The following is a 15,250-nucleotide window of genomic DNA, read 5'->3' as shown; positions in this document are numbered from 1 at the left end:
AACAATATCTTCAGGCTTATGATGCTATTTTCCTGACTGAGGTGTTATTGTTTGTGTTTCCTCCTTTTCTTTATGCTACTGTATTTCGATGCAGTGCTGGTTCTTCTTGTATTTTCTTTCTTGCGATAAAACAACGTAATTACAAAATAAAGAAGGCCATCGGAACAGTTTTGTGAATAAAAAAAGAAATAAATCATAATATGAGGAACTTTTTTCTTGCTTTTACTTTAAATGTGCATTCTGTCTTTATTTGCTGTTTTGCACGTCTACTACGGAGTTATAATAACACACAAGAGCCACTGAATCTGAAGCAGCGCGTCAGTAATGATGGTGTGTGCTGGAGCTGGTGCTGATGCTGCAGAGATTAGACTCAGATGATGCTGTAAGCGTGACTGTGGTTTACTGGGCTGCTCACATGAAGCACACCGTCTCTCATCAGAGTTAGATTAGACCTCAGTTAAACCGAGAGTCACCGTGCACTGCTTTACAAACACAGTTACAAGGACAGTATGAGTTTTGTAAAAAAGCTGTTTATTTGTCCAAAAAGGGAACATAGTATACAAAATATTTACAGAGATTTTTGTACTGCAGTTCTCACAGTTTGAACAAACGAAGGATGAACAAAAGTTTTTTTTCCCATTTTCAGAAACCAATTTGCAAAAAACGACAGCTTAACAATGAAATGTTAACTGTACAGATATAAGCACATCAAGTTAAGCTGGACACACATTTGCAGCTTCTGTGCGTCTTATATATGCGTCTCTTACACAGCCACGTGATCATAACGCTCATCTCCGTCTCTGACCGCACACGAGTCCAGCTCCTCTACAGACCCAGCAGAGCCTTGGCCTCCTCGCTCTGCGCCATCAGACTCTCGCTGGCGTACTTCTGCAGCAGCTCCATCTTCTTCCGTCGCACCAGGGCTTCCTCAATCTGCATTATTATTATTATTATTATTCATTTGTGTAATTTATTATTCTTCACTGTGTGAGTGGTTAACACGATCTGAACAAACCTCCTTCTGCGAGGGAACAGGAACATGAGAGATGAAGGACTGCGACCCCTCGTCTCCCTCCATCTGTTCTCCCGCTTCATCATCAGACTGCGCAACACACATCAGCAGATCAGACAAGCGATGCAATACAGGGGCAGAAGTCAAATAAACCGAGCGGCACGCATTCAGTGTACCTCGTCTCGGACGGCGTAAATGTATTCCTCCTCCTCTTCGGGGTCTTTCACGGCTCCACCGACGGCTAATCGAGCCTCTCGCTCGGCTCTCCACTTCTCCACAGCCTCCGCGATGACTGCCAGAGACACAGCAGGATTAATACTCTACAGCGCATCAGCTCGGACGACGTCTTATACGCCTTAAATCAGCTGAAGAGAAGCACTCCTGACACACAGGGAGCTGTGAGCGCGGACGGGGTTAAAGGGTTCAGTGAATGTCATGCGGACGTCAGCTGCACAGCGATGCTTCTCATCAAACCTGCTGCGTGTCTAGCATTGGCTTTAACACACAAATGAGAAGCACATGTCAGCAGATGCTGTCAGCACACAATGGCAGAACTGTGTGTGAGTCTAGCATCGAGTCTTCAGCGCTAATCGGAGCGCTCGATTTACTCCTGGCTCCAACAGAGGTGCAATTATTTCAAATAAACAATATTAATAATAAAATAACTTCACTCTCAATTTATAGACATGTTTACATTAGTAAAGATGCGGTCCTCTGGCGTTCACATTAACATTGTTGAGCTTTGATTGTTTGAGCGTCTCAATACACTTCTCCATTTACTGAGAGATGAGAAACACTACAGCTTGTTAACAAATAAAACAATCACAATGAATCGGTTATGTCACGGTGATTTGTCCCATGCTACGATTCTGTTCTTGGACTATTAAATGAGATCATTACCTAATAAATCTGCACGTTAACTTTGACAGCCCTGAAACACAAACCAGTCGTTCGACGTCTTTAATGTTTTTCAGAGGGGTCTCTTCTGCTCACCAAGGCTGCATTTATTTAATGAAAAATACAGTAAAAGCAGTAATATTCTAAAATATAATTACAATTTAAAATAACTTAGTTTTTTTTGTGTGAATATCTAAAATTTGAATTTTTTTTTAGTCAAAGCTGAATTGTGTGTCACATGATCCTTCAGAAATAATCTCATCATCATCATCAATGCTGAAAACAGTTTTCACTGCTTCTTAATTGTGCAGAAACTGAGATGCATTTTATTTTTTCATGATGCTTTGATGAATAGAGTGCATTTATTTGAAACAGAAAACTTCTGAACGATTATAAATGTCTTTAGGGTCACTTTAGATCAGTTTATTTTTTTATACATACTCTAAACTTTTAGATGACAGTATAATCACAGTTTCCACAGAAATATCGTGCGGCACAACTGTTTTCAATATTGATAATAATCAGAAATGTTTCTTGATCAGAATATTAGAATGATTTCTGAAGATCATGTGACACTGAAGACTGCAGTAATGATGCTGAAAATACAGCTGCATCACAGAAATAAATTACAGTTTAACACATATTCACATAGAAAACAGCTGTTTTACATTCTAATAGTATTTCACAATATTACTGTTTTAACAGTATTTTTGATCAAATAAATCCAGTCTTGGTGAGCAGAACAGACTTCTTTCAAAACATAAAAAAAAAAAAGTTAATTATTCCAAAATGTTCACAGGTAATGTGTGTTTATTCCATATTCTTGCATTTTGTTCTTTAGCATTATGATTTTACTCATTTTACTTAAAAATACCTCAAAATTGCTTATGCTGCATGTTATTACTCTGAGTAAGTGAAGTAAATATCTAATCTACCTCACCCTTGAAACTTCACATTGCTGTAGTTAAGTGTTTTCTGCTAAATTTCTTTGGATATAACTGTCTGCTAAATGAAGAAATATATACGGAGTTCTCTTTGCTGACTTCTTTAAATGAGAAAACAAAAGCCCAAATTTAAGACCTGCACAAATAAAATTAATAGCATATGAGCGAGGCAGGGCAATGTCTATAGTACCATATTAAACTGTAAAATGACTGTAAAAAGCATATTTTACAGTTCAGATACAAGTTTTCACAAAACAAAAAGTTTTATAAAATAATAAACTCTTCATTTCAGCCTTTAAACCATTTAAGAAAACATTTGAGTCAAAAGTATTATTTATTATATTAAATTTAAACAATTATTATCAATAAATTATTATAATCAATTAAATAACAAATTAGGGGTGTGCGATATTGACAAAATTATCTCTCAATTTTCTGTGATTTTATCGAGAACAATAGTCAGATGATATTTTGAGTGTGTTATTGTGCTGGTATCTTAAGGACCGTCGTGGACAGCGGACTGCTGAAGTTTTTCATATTCTGTATGTGGTCAGCTCACAGTGATAGAAATTAATCTTTTCCAACAAGTTTTAATGGGCATTTTTACCTTTAAGCCATTTTTTCTAAAAGTGTGCATCATCTTTTGAGTCAAATTCTTGCATTTGGGCTGTTACCAAGAAAATTAAATCAGTATCAACTAAATGCATCTTTGCAATGCAGCGGAACACAGAAGCTGCTTCTGAAGGGCTTTAGATGCATTCACACGGTTTAACGCAGCTCTGAGGGACATGGATACTTTAACCTGCAGTTATAAACGCATAAATAATGTTTTGATATTTTAAACACAAAACATTGAAAACTGATGTTTGAAATTATTGAAAAAATGAAAAGGTACCGTAGATGTGAAATTAAAACCGCCAGCAGATGGCAGCAAGTCACTGTTAACAAGCGAGTCATTGTGATTGAACCGAATCATTTAAACGATTGATTCATTCAGGAACGAATCACTGTCATGTTGCTCAGAGACGCAGAACAGTGCTGTGGCTGTGTTTGGAGTGATTCTTCTTGTAGAAACAGAACTTCTTGTTTATTGAACTGTTGTATAAAAATCAATATCACATTTGTAATCATGCTGACTTTTGGAGAAAAAAAAAAAAAATATGGCACTCTTCGTGTGATATTAACTATATGAAACGATATAAATATATAAAGTTTCTGCCACATATCTTGAATTATGTGATCATTCTAAATGCATTTTAATAGACTGATTCACGCAGTATAAATGAGCACGCTCCAGTATAACCTGCTAGACTTCATCATAATGCATGCACGCACGATATACTCGATAATATCAAATCGCACATCGTTAAAACAACAATTACGATATTTAATCGTTTAATCGTCACATTAAGCCAGATAGCAATTCTGGTGTTTCCGTCCCCAAATTTAAGACCTCTTGAAATCATAATTAAGACTTTCGTGTACAATTTAAGAGTTTTTAAGACCACGCGGAAACCCTGTGATATCAGCCGATTCAGCGGTAAAACACAGAACTGAAGCCGTAGCGCTCAACACAGCCGCTGGTGTCTGGTTGAATTTGCCCCACCTTGTTTCTCATATTCCTGCTCCAGCGGAACTAAAACGCCGTCGTCTTCATCTCTGTACCCGTAGTAGTCAGCGTCGATGTCCTTCATCAGCTCAGCGCGTGTTTTTCTGGGAGCTGGTACAGCTGCGACGGAGAAATCAAACACACAACGGAGCAATAATTCACAATAAACCACAGTATCTTTATTAAACCAGACATCCCCTCGGCTACAACATGTGATCACGCACAGGTCTGATATCAACAGTTATTATATGAACTTACGCTCTTTCTCGAACAGCTCTCGGACTCCTGGTAAGTCTTTAGCTGCACCAAAATACTTGTATCCTCTGTTTCCTGGAACCTCTTTACCCTCGTGATCCAACATCTTCGGCCCCACTCTCTATAAACACACACACACAGCTTAAAACCCTGAGAACACAGACAAAGACTGGGACTTAAATATGGAAATAAAACAAACATTATTTGATCTGAAAGAATATAAAATAAATAAAGAAGTATTTCAGGAATAATTCACTATTTTAAGGCATTCAGTAACTATTCTGTGACACACCGCGAGCGCCGCTAACTTCTGCAGACGGTGACACCAGCAGCAGATCTGGAGCTTAACAATACAGATCATTTAATCATAAAATCACTACGGTTTAGCATTAATAAGTGCAGTTACTAATAATATTCATTTCTTGTTTGTTTCAGGTTTATACAGATTTGACAGTAAAGCTGCAAGCTTGAATTTGGAAGCATGCAAACTTACTTTTATTAGCAACAGTAACATGCAAAATCTATTTATATATATATATATATATAATGTATATATTCTACTTCAGTGGTTATGTGTGATTTAGTCACAAATTGAAGAAAAGTTTGTTTGAGGCACTTTGTGACTTTTCTTACTTCAGACCTCTGACAAAATCTGATTTTCTTGATTTGATTTTTTATAATAGTGATTTTATAATCAAAATATAATAAAAAAGTAGAAATAACTAGTAAGCTAATAAGTGCCCCTGCGCTGTAATGGTGATTATTATCAGACGGTTATGGGATGTGAGAGATATGCTGGCATGTCCTGCGGATCACAGGATTAACTCATGTTAGTGATGAGATCACGTGTGCTCGCTCCTGAACGATGATTTCAATCTGAGAACATACAGTCGCTACAGAACGACGCGGCCGGCGCGGCTCCTAGCGCGTCCAGAAAGGCCTTTATTTACTGTTGGCCTACTTGTAATAAAATGAAAATAAATACACAAATATCATTACGAATAAAAATCACTTGTAAATGAAATAAATTAATATATACAGACTGATGCAATGGATTATGAAAAGATTTTTAGACTATTTTACAGCTCTTTTTCTTTAGACCATCTTTTAATGTTAAATCCACAAATAAAATGTTAAGGTTTCAGCTGCATCTGTCTGAGGAGATGAAAACAGCAGAGGTTGATTTTTATTTTACAGTTATTTTCAGGGCTTTCAATGTACTCTCATTAAAAAAAAAAAAAAAGAATGTGTATTACTTCTAACAAATAAGTTTTCATTCAAAACTAACCAACACTGAAAAATAATGTGTTTATAATTTCGGCCCAGGAGAGACTTGAGAGAGGTGTTGATCGTGTGAGGATGAAAGAACACGGCCCTCCCAGACGCCCCACGGAGAGGAGGAGGTGCAGGACACTTCCATTTGCTGCTTCTTAAACCCCTTCACCCTTCCTTCCGTCTGCTCTGAACGCTCTGTAGCAGACTGTAATGGTCTACATTACTGCAAGTGATGTTTGCTATCGTTTGAATGGTCTCAGGGCGTCTGGTACAATGCTCTCATTCTTATAAGAAGTAAAGTCAAAGGTAATGCAGACCCTGAGAGTTCAGAGATGTTTTGCACGCTGTAGAGGGCGGGTCAGTTCCCAGGGTCTTTCATGCAAATTACCTTCTGTCCCAAAGGTGTTACCTCAGCTTGATCAATGCAAATTCTAATGGTTAGTTCCTGTCTCCATCGGGGGATGTGTATCGTGGTCTGAGGTACTTAAGCAAATGTTGCAAACTAATAAACAAATGTTTGCTCTTCTGCAGACACGCTTTGTTGAACCACTGCTCGCGCTTATCTTTTCCAAATGGCGTTATTTGACGTTCAGTCAGCACCTTCAGTGTTAAAATGCCCTCTATTGGTTAAACTCTGCATCAAACGTAAAATGCGCACGAAGCAAATTGTCAAACTACGTAGATGCTTGATACCATATTTTATAGCTCTTCATCGAAATAATCGCAGCTTTTGCGATTTGAAAATCGCACCCTTTCAAATCGTGATTTCGGTTTACAAGCGATTAATCGTGCAGGCCTACTGGAAACCTTCATCCACGACTGGATACCGTCCTCGGACCAAATCCATGGACCCTACAATCTACATCAGCATCGACCAAAACGAGTTGAAAAATATCGGCAAAAATCTAATATCATGCATTCCCAGTAATTTGATATATTTTATAATGTTGCGTAAGTGTTTGTTTACCACAAAGCATATTTTGGTGATCCCATTAAAAATAACATTCAAACTGGATCATTTTAGAGCTTTAGACCGCTGCATAGTTGTGTGAATGCTTGGTCTCTCAAAAGACTGTACAAACCAGAACCGCTTGATCCGTTTATAACAGAGCAGAATGTGAATGATTCTCCGTAGATCTCGCAGCAATCTTTACTCCTTCACCGGATGAGGCAGCGCTGCAAGGAGTCCCGAGATCAGCTCCGAGGCTCTGACGGCAGCGCTTCAGGTCAACAACACTCAGAAAGTTTAGCCCTGACAAATGTTTGATTCAACTGGAAAAGTGCAAAACTGAAGTGTTTTCGCTGGTGGTCTCAGATTGAAGAAAACTAACACAACAGATGAAGCTGGACATTAGTAATTGACTCGGTGTCCAGCGTCCGTCTGTCGTTGGTCGTTACATGACTCGAGGTGGTATAACGGAGCGGTGATCTTACCCTGTAGTCCGGTCCTCCCAGCTCCTTGATCCGGACCTCCCAGTGTCCTTTCTCTCGGAGCAGTTTGTTGATTTCATCGTTCAGATCACGAATCTTAAATTCACCCAAACCAGCTGAGGAACAGAGGCAGGAGTTTAGACACAGGAGCGTCTGCATTTACATCTGTTCCTTCTCCTCACACACTCTCACCGTTCTGAATCTGGGCCACTTTCTTTGAAATCTCACTGATAATCTAGAAGCATAAGAAAACAGTAGTTGAACCGAATATTCGTGGGCCAACATGCATCTGTATATACATCAGCACAGCTCTGAAAGATGTGACCTCTGACCTGTCTTCTCCACTTCTCTGCTTTGGGTAACTCGTTACACTCGGACGCTAGAAAAGGTCTTCTCTCCTGTGAACGTGATAAGATCCGGTGAACACACAGATATAACAGAGAAGCCTCACCCCATCAGTATTCAGATGTTAACTGACCTTAACCTTCCCCTCCTCGAGCTGGGCTTGACGGAACCGGGCCAGAGCCGTCCTGCGGAGCACAAGAACAGCATTAACACAAGATCCCGTCCTCAAACTCTGGATATTCACAGAGGACAGAAGACTCTTACATGGCCTTCTCTGCGTTTCGGGCCTACAAATGAAAACAGCAGTAGTTCATTAAAGCAGGCTGTGTTTAATCACTCATATTTTCTGTTTAACACACAATCATACGTGACCCTGCAGCACAGAAGCAGTCATAAGCAGCTCAGGTATATTTGTAGCAATAGCCAACAATACATTGTATGAGTCAAAATTATACATTTCTCTTTTATGCCAAAAATCATCAGGATATTAAGATCATGTTCCATGAAGATATTTTGTAAATTTCCTACTGTAAATACATCAAAACTTCATTTTTGATTAATAATATGCATTGCTAAGAACTTCATTTGGACAACTTTAAAGGTGATTTCCTCAATATTTAGATTTTTTTGCTCCCTCATATTTTCAATAATAATCTCAGCCAAATGTTGTCCGATCCTAACAAAGCATTCATCAATGGAAAGATTATTTATTAATCTTAATTTCGAAATGAAATGTCGGCTTTGTGCTCCAGGCTCACATATACAACATATACAATCACGTACAGAAGCATATCTATGACGGATATAACGTGCTGGACATTTATTTGAAGAACACACAACTAACCCCAACATACTGTACTTGATAACCCTCTAATCATCTGCTCTGTGTAACTCTGATGGCTGATTATTAAATATGATTATTTGACAAACTTCTGTGTCAACGGAGAAAAACGGCTTTGCTCTCGAGTTATGATGGAAGATGTATTCAAATCAGACAAAAAGCGATTCAACAACTTTTATAAATCTATAATAACACAAGTATGATCATTTGAAAGGCATTAGCTAAAGAAGAAAGTTTCTTTTACCATGTTTGTGGTTCAGACGTTCAATCCTGCGTGAACTCAACGCTGAGCGCGCACGACGCAGGAAGATGACGTATCGCTACCCCGGACCACTTCCGGCGCCGGGCGATGACGCACCAAACAAACGCTGGGCATGGGTTTGTTTATTTACTTATTATACTCACGGTACTAACTTGTAACTGGTATTACTTCGAAAGACCTTTTGAAAGGATCGTGAGCTCAAGAGTAAACGCTAAAGATGTTTTGAAGCGGTGTGTTTGCGCCTTCTAGCGGCGACAGATAAACCCGTCAGGAACTCGGACACTCCAGATCACTTAATTAAGATCAGGATTTCATTAACTCGTTAACATTAGGATTTGAACAACAACAAACCTCCAAACCTTTATCTAAGATAAACCATTTTCTGTATGTCTTTATTTTTTTAGTGAATAGCATTTTCTTTAGTGTTCATTTTCATATTTTTTATGTAATATTGAAGTCAGAATTTCCCTTTCAGTTGTAAAATGAGATCCAGCTTTGCTACGTGGGTATCTTACAAGTAAATAAAACACTATATTCAGAGATGAGTGGGGAAATAAAAAACAGAATCGTTTAAGAGAACAAAAACTTGATTTCAGACACTTCTTGTGATGAAGTCTGAAGCTGTGATCGTGTTTCTGCAGGCAGTCCTCGTCCAGGCTTTCAAGCTGACCTTCAGTCATGTGTAATAACTCATCACACACTGAATCATGTTCCGCTTCCAGCTTCACCTCAACTCTCCATGTGTCTGGTCACGAATCTCAAACGAGTCGCCACTATTTCACTAAACACATTTCCTTTAATTCAGTCTTCAGCTCCAGTGAATGAATGGAGAGTATGTCCTCTATCCCTAAACCTTCATTACGCTTCTGGTGGAATCTGGCATTTCCATCATTTCCCACAAGGTCCAAAGTCTCCTCGTGAACTCAGCATGCAAGAGATCTGGCAGCTGAGCGCGTGATGGTGTGCGGACTGAGAGCATCTCTCTCCAAAGCCCCGGGCTCCAGTTACACTGCAGCTCTGCTCCTATTGATCCACAGCAAGCCGATAGCTCCTCACACCCCCGACGCCTCATGTGGCTTCAACAGACCTAAAAATAAAGTTTCTATAACTGTATTAGTGCCATGACATCAGCAGCACAATTCAGCCCCGCTTCGCTTTCAGCGCATTTGTTGTTGTGAGTCCATCATTAGTGTCATGTTCAGGTCATATAGTGCTGCTGAATAATTAACCGCCGGGCTTCATCTGACCTCACGCTGCTCAGCGTCACGCCAACCATCATTGCTGGCCGGACACCAAAGAAATCGCATTTAAAAAAAATAATAATAACACACTATTTAAAATTAGGAAAAAAGTTTGTTAAAAAAATCCCAATGTATAATATATAAATATTTTTCCTCATTTAACTCCTCAACGCTGAGATGTGACGGACAGTATACGGCTCAGCTCTCACGAAAAGACAATATATGTGCAGATGCTTCTCTTACAGGAGCCAACAGATGTTGAAAAATCAAAAGTGCAATCTATAAACCAAAACCACGAGATGTGTGCTGCTGTAAGGAACCAGTAAAAGGACACCACTCAGGAAAGAAGCTTCAGGCTTTACACCCCTTCCTCCTCCAGATTTATTGATAGTTTAAAATTACATTTCTATGTCCTAGAACTTCAGTTGCATTCACCTTCCGACTTAAAAACTGAGTACAAGCAAATGAAAGTTTTTTTTTTTTAATTATTATTATCATTATTATTTTTAGAGTAGTCTAAGTGATATTGTACAAAAATAACATTTTGATTTCTGTGAAAACATTCACCTTTCTTCTAGCTCCAAATCTGTTTTATTTATTTTTTTTCTTCTTTTGTTATTTTATTGAAGTTTTCACCGTGGGTAGAACGACCTGAACTCCATCCATCCGTCATCGTCTGGGATCATGAACGCGGCTGACCAAGCAGCCCATGTTTTACAAAGGATTTCATTTCTGAAACTGTCATTACACAAGGTTTCCAGAATATGCTGTAAAGTTGTTTGCTTTATATTACACGTTGCGTATTATTTTTTTATTTTGTCGTTGTTTTCTCCACATAGCTGCGTACTGCTGGTTTGGCCCGGACAGACCCGACCGTATGTGTCCTGTGCTGCTTTTCCAGGTCAATCGCTCGTAGGCTACCTCAGTCTCATCCAGAAAACAAAAAATGCTAATCGTTCAGAAGCGAGCGCTTCCCTGATCTCTGTATGGTTCGTTTTTACCATGTTTTTTCCCGATGTCTCCGAGGCCGCGGTCCACGAGCCTCCAGAGGCCTATCTCTTCCACTCAACACATCTCACACATCCCTGTTCACCAGTGGCATGGAAAGGGGGTTCTTTAACAAAGCATTATACATAACACCTCTACCAAACTAAACATAAACATTTTTTGTATTAAATGCAGAAAGTGGAAAGTTTTTTTTCCACCCCTTTCCTCCTTTTACATGTCAAGAGCTCACTGGCCTGGGAATAGCCTCTATCAGCCAACCGTTGGCCAGTGAAGAGGATTCAGAGAAAATAATACAACCATCAATCAGAAAAAGGAGGGGCGATGGAGAGCCGGGACTAAGCGGTGGCCTCGATGGTGCACTCTTTGGCCACGTGGCCAGACTTGCCGCAGTTGTAGCAGTTGACCTCGCTGGCCTTGCTGCACTGTACGGCGACGTGGCCGATCTCTCCGCACCTGCGAGGAGCAAAGCACAGGTCAGCCGCGGCTCATCAGCACCTGAAGCGTTGAGGATCGGGCCTCACCTGTAGCACTTGACCTTCTCGCAGCCCTTCTGGATGTGTCCGAAGCCGCCGCAGGAGTAGCACTTCTGCTCGTTCGCGTGGTCGCAGTCGCGGGCCATGTGTCCAGCTTTGCCGCAGTTATAGCAGACCTGCTCGCGCTCCTTCTTGGGCTCCTTGCAGTCCCTGGAGATGTGGCCGCCTCTGCCACAGTTGTAGCACGCTGCAAAACACACAGAACAGCACACTAGAGACGGGCGATGTGGGCTTGAACATGTAGCACGAATACATTTCTGATGTTTATTGCGATAACGATATCAGTGAGGATAATTCAGGGAATCCTGTTCCCAGCTTTCCTATTTTTACCCATAATAGTGTGTTGTGAGCATTACGGAGTACACACGGTTTCACTCCTACTGAAGCCGGAGGGCGCTCGGAGAACGCTAAATAGATGTGTATACTTTACCAAGGCACGAGAGCAAAATTGAATTTGACTCTTTTGTCAATATTCAAACGTTGCAAATAAAACTGAATATTGGAGCACTTTTCACAAGAAAATACTATTTCAGTATTTCTAAATTCAAATTTGCATGTTTAATTCAATGAATTGCTGACTAAAAACAGTTTATGCACCAATTTAATTATTATTATTTTTCACACTGTTGAACCATTTAAAATTAAGCAAATAGTGTTTGTTTAATTCAATGTGTGAACTGTAATTGTGAAGTTCACTAGCTGACCGCGGTGGTGGGTCACTCCCACTTTTGAGCACAGATGTGAAAGCGCACTCTCCAAACTCATGAACGAAAACATTTCGTAATATGATTTTGATGCACCATTTCCATGGTTACGCAACGTCTGATTTTAAAAGGGTTTTCAAAAGATGAATTTTGAGATTTTAAGCTTTCAACTGATATATAATTTATGATGGTTTCTAAAGCGTGATAGAGAAAAAGGAATGAAGAAAGACCTTTTGCAACAAAAGAACTCCTATTATGCTGTAGATTTTTGATTTTTTTTTTTTTTTTTTAAAAGGCGCTTTTCCTACATAATTTGTAACAAAAAAAAGTGATACAATATTTAGGAGTCTTATATAATGATATATGTGACCCTGGACCACAAAACCAGTCTAAAGTGTCAATTTTTACAGCAAGTTTACAATAAACTTTGATTATTGCTACAAATATACCTGTGCTGCTTAAGTCACCTTTATTTATACAGTGCTTTTAACAATACAGATTGTGTCAAAGCACTTAACAGTATCAAATTGGAGGATAGAGTGTCATTAATGTATAATAAGATTAAACACTCAATTTTCAGTGAAAGGCATTTCATTGTTGAATTCAGAGATGTCATTGTCTAGCTCAGTTTAGTTTAAATAGTATCTGTGCAATCAAATCGGCGATAATCGCCAGAAATTAAGTGTCCCCAACTGAGCAAGCCAGAGGCGACAGCGGCAAGGAACCAAAACTCCCTCCGAGACAGAATGGAGAAAAAAACCTTGGAGAAACCAGACTCAGTCGGGGGTCAGTTCTCCTCTGACCAGACGAAACCCGCAGTTCAAAAGTTTATATTTCTATTTTAATTTTGTTGCAATTTCTAACGATAGTAGTATTATGTAGTTAGGTATTTTATTATATTTGAGTTATTTTGTTATATTTGTGTGAACTTCCTCTTCCCTGTGGAAAAATAGTGTATAAACTAATTTTAGTTAGAAATTGTTTATAAATCGCACAAATTACAATCAGCAAGTAGCACATTGAATTAAACATGAAATTTTGCAGTAAAAAAAAAAAAAATAAATAAAATTGTGTTTTCTTGGAAAACACCACACTAATCTACTTTATTTACTTTGAAAAGTCTTTTTTTACAGCATAATAATGGCTTTTAAGAGTGCACCACATCAACTAACCCAATGGATGCGAATACTGTACCTTTCATATTTCAAATTGAATTTTACTCTTTTGTCAGCATTCAAACTTAAAACTATTTGTAAATAAAACTGAGAAAATACTATTTCAGTATTCCTACTGAATGTTTAATTCAATGCATTACTTGCCATATCTTTGTAATTTGTGAAGTTTACTATGAATTGCTGACTAAAAGAGTTTTAAAATTAGACAAATAGTGTTTGTTTAAATCAATGTGTCCACTGTAATTGTGAAGTTGACTGAAATTTGTTTTTATATCAGTTTTTCTCAGCGTCCAGACTCTCTGATATGAGAAATGTTTACGATCACAACAGATCTGACGTCCTCACCATCCTCGGTCCTCTCACAGTCCCTCGCCACGTGGCCCGGCTCTCCACAGCGATAGCAGAAGAGATCTAGCGTGAGCAGAGAAGCACATTATTCACCCGATCAGCTCAGCAAACAGCTGCTTTAACAGCGCAGCGAGCGGCTCGTACCTTTCCCTCGGCCACGACCCTTTCCACGGCCGCGGCCGGCGTTCGGACAGTTCTTGATCCAGTGGCCCGTGCGGCCGCAACCGAAGCACTCGTTGCTGCTCATAGCCTCTGACTGAGAGAAGGGCCAGGTACACATTACACTTCATGCAAACACACAGGTGTACGGTCTTCACACCAGCGTTACGTCAGATATTCAATGAACACAAACCCAGAAGGTGGTGCTCAAAAATATAAAAAACTTGCAAGTAAAGTCATTAAAAAAAAATTATAAATAAATAAAAACAGTACACAACTAGCCAAGCACATTTTACTCAACAGTTGTAAACCAGCTGATTTATATTTATTCACTTTTTAACGCTATTTCATGGCAATCTCAGAATAAATTACACCAGGTGCACAGTTAACTAAAGGTTATAAGAGACATTTCAGATCTACACTAGACAAAAATTATAAAATACATTCAGGTGATACATTTTTAAATAAATCGGTTAAACACACCTCTGAATAAAACCGCTGTATATTTACATTAAAAACAGTACAATCTAATAAAATATGCTTCACAGTCATCTGTTTGGAAAGTAAGGCGTGATGGTGGTTCTTCAGCTATTAATAAATATCCATGTGTAAGTCCTGTATGACCTAAAAAAGACACACTGTAAAAACAACTTCGTAAACCAGTTGATAAACCAGTTTAAGTTAATATCATTTGCTTTAAAATGACACTGAAATGAATTTGCGGTTTTCAATAAAATATTTTATTATAAAATAAATATTTCCAAAAAAAAAAAACTCGTGTCATGGTACAGCTATGTTAATAAAAGTCTTAAACACAAGTTTTATTTGTTAACATCGTGGCTAGTAACTTTTCTCTGACTTTTAAGAGACGGTTCTCTCCTGGAGGAGCCGATTCAACCGATTCCTTGGAAAGATTCGACTCAACAAACGAATCGTTCGCGAATCGTACTGTCAATTAACACAGCTCCCGTAAAAACACGTGGTGTAAACTACCGAAACATGACAGAACCCACCGACCGGACAGCATGCTTGTGTATCGCTGCTGCGAACGATTACAACCGGGTTCGACTGGAAAGCTTGAGAACGCGCCGACGATCCAAAAGAATCTCACCAACCGAACGCGAATCAGATCGCGCCTACGGAGGACAAAAGCGCTGTCTGTGCAGTCGGTGTACACACTGCGAGCTACACAAACCCACCGAGCGCGTGCA

The 15,250-nt window shown here is 39.1% G+C and overlaps 2 protein-coding genes across 3 annotated transcripts in view; both read right to left on the bottom strand.

Annotated features, from left to right (window-relative positions):
- Positions 1 to 520: 520 nt before the first annotated feature.
- isy1 (ISY1 splicing factor homolog) lies at positions 521 to 9,014 on the bottom strand. Its single transcript, XM_058791267.1, has 11 exons — positions 8,854 to 9,014; positions 8,033 to 8,055; positions 7,902 to 7,953; positions 7,756 to 7,821; positions 7,616 to 7,658; positions 7,427 to 7,539; positions 4,721 to 4,838; positions 4,460 to 4,582; positions 1,189 to 1,304; positions 1,016 to 1,102; positions 521 to 933 (listed from the first exon to the last, which is right to left on the bottom strand). Exons 1-11 carry the CDS (start codon positions 8,854 to 8,856, stop codon positions 826 to 828), a joined length of 852 nt encoding a protein of 283 aa, XP_058647250.1. The 5' UTR covers positions 8,857 to 9,014; the 3' UTR covers positions 521 to 825.
- Positions 9,015 to 10,457: 1,443 nt separating this feature from the next.
- cnbpb (CCHC-type zinc finger, nucleic acid binding protein b) overlaps positions 10,458 to 15,250 on the bottom strand; it is a 5,382-nt gene continuing 589 nt past the window's right edge. The window contains exons 1-5 of one of the 2 annotated variants that reach the window (XM_058791278.1): positions 15,239 to 15,250; positions 14,025 to 14,136; positions 13,878 to 13,943; positions 11,642 to 11,840; positions 10,458 to 11,573 (exon numbers count right to left, since the gene is read on the bottom strand). The exon at positions 15,239 to 15,250 is cut by the window's right edge and continues 418 nt beyond it. In XM_058791278.1, the coding sequence (XP_058647261.1) occupies positions 11,456 to 11,573; positions 11,642 to 11,840; positions 13,878 to 13,943; positions 14,025 to 14,136; positions 15,239 to 15,250 (507 nt within the window). In that variant the 3' untranslated portion in view covers positions 10,458 to 11,455. The remainder of the gene's footprint in view (positions 11,574 to 11,641; positions 11,841 to 13,877; positions 13,944 to 14,024; positions 14,137 to 15,238) is intronic. The other variant, XM_058791279.1, reaches the window with a different exon arrangement.

This window comes from Onychostoma macrolepis, chromosome 11 (assembly GCF_012432095.1).
Source record: "Onychostoma macrolepis isolate SWU-2019 chromosome 11, ASM1243209v1, whole genome shotgun sequence".
NCBI lineage: Eukaryota > Metazoa > Chordata > Actinopteri > Cypriniformes > Cyprinidae > Onychostoma > Onychostoma macrolepis.
Note: the sequence above shows the minus strand (reverse complement) of the source record. Positions and strands in the feature narration are given on the sequence as shown.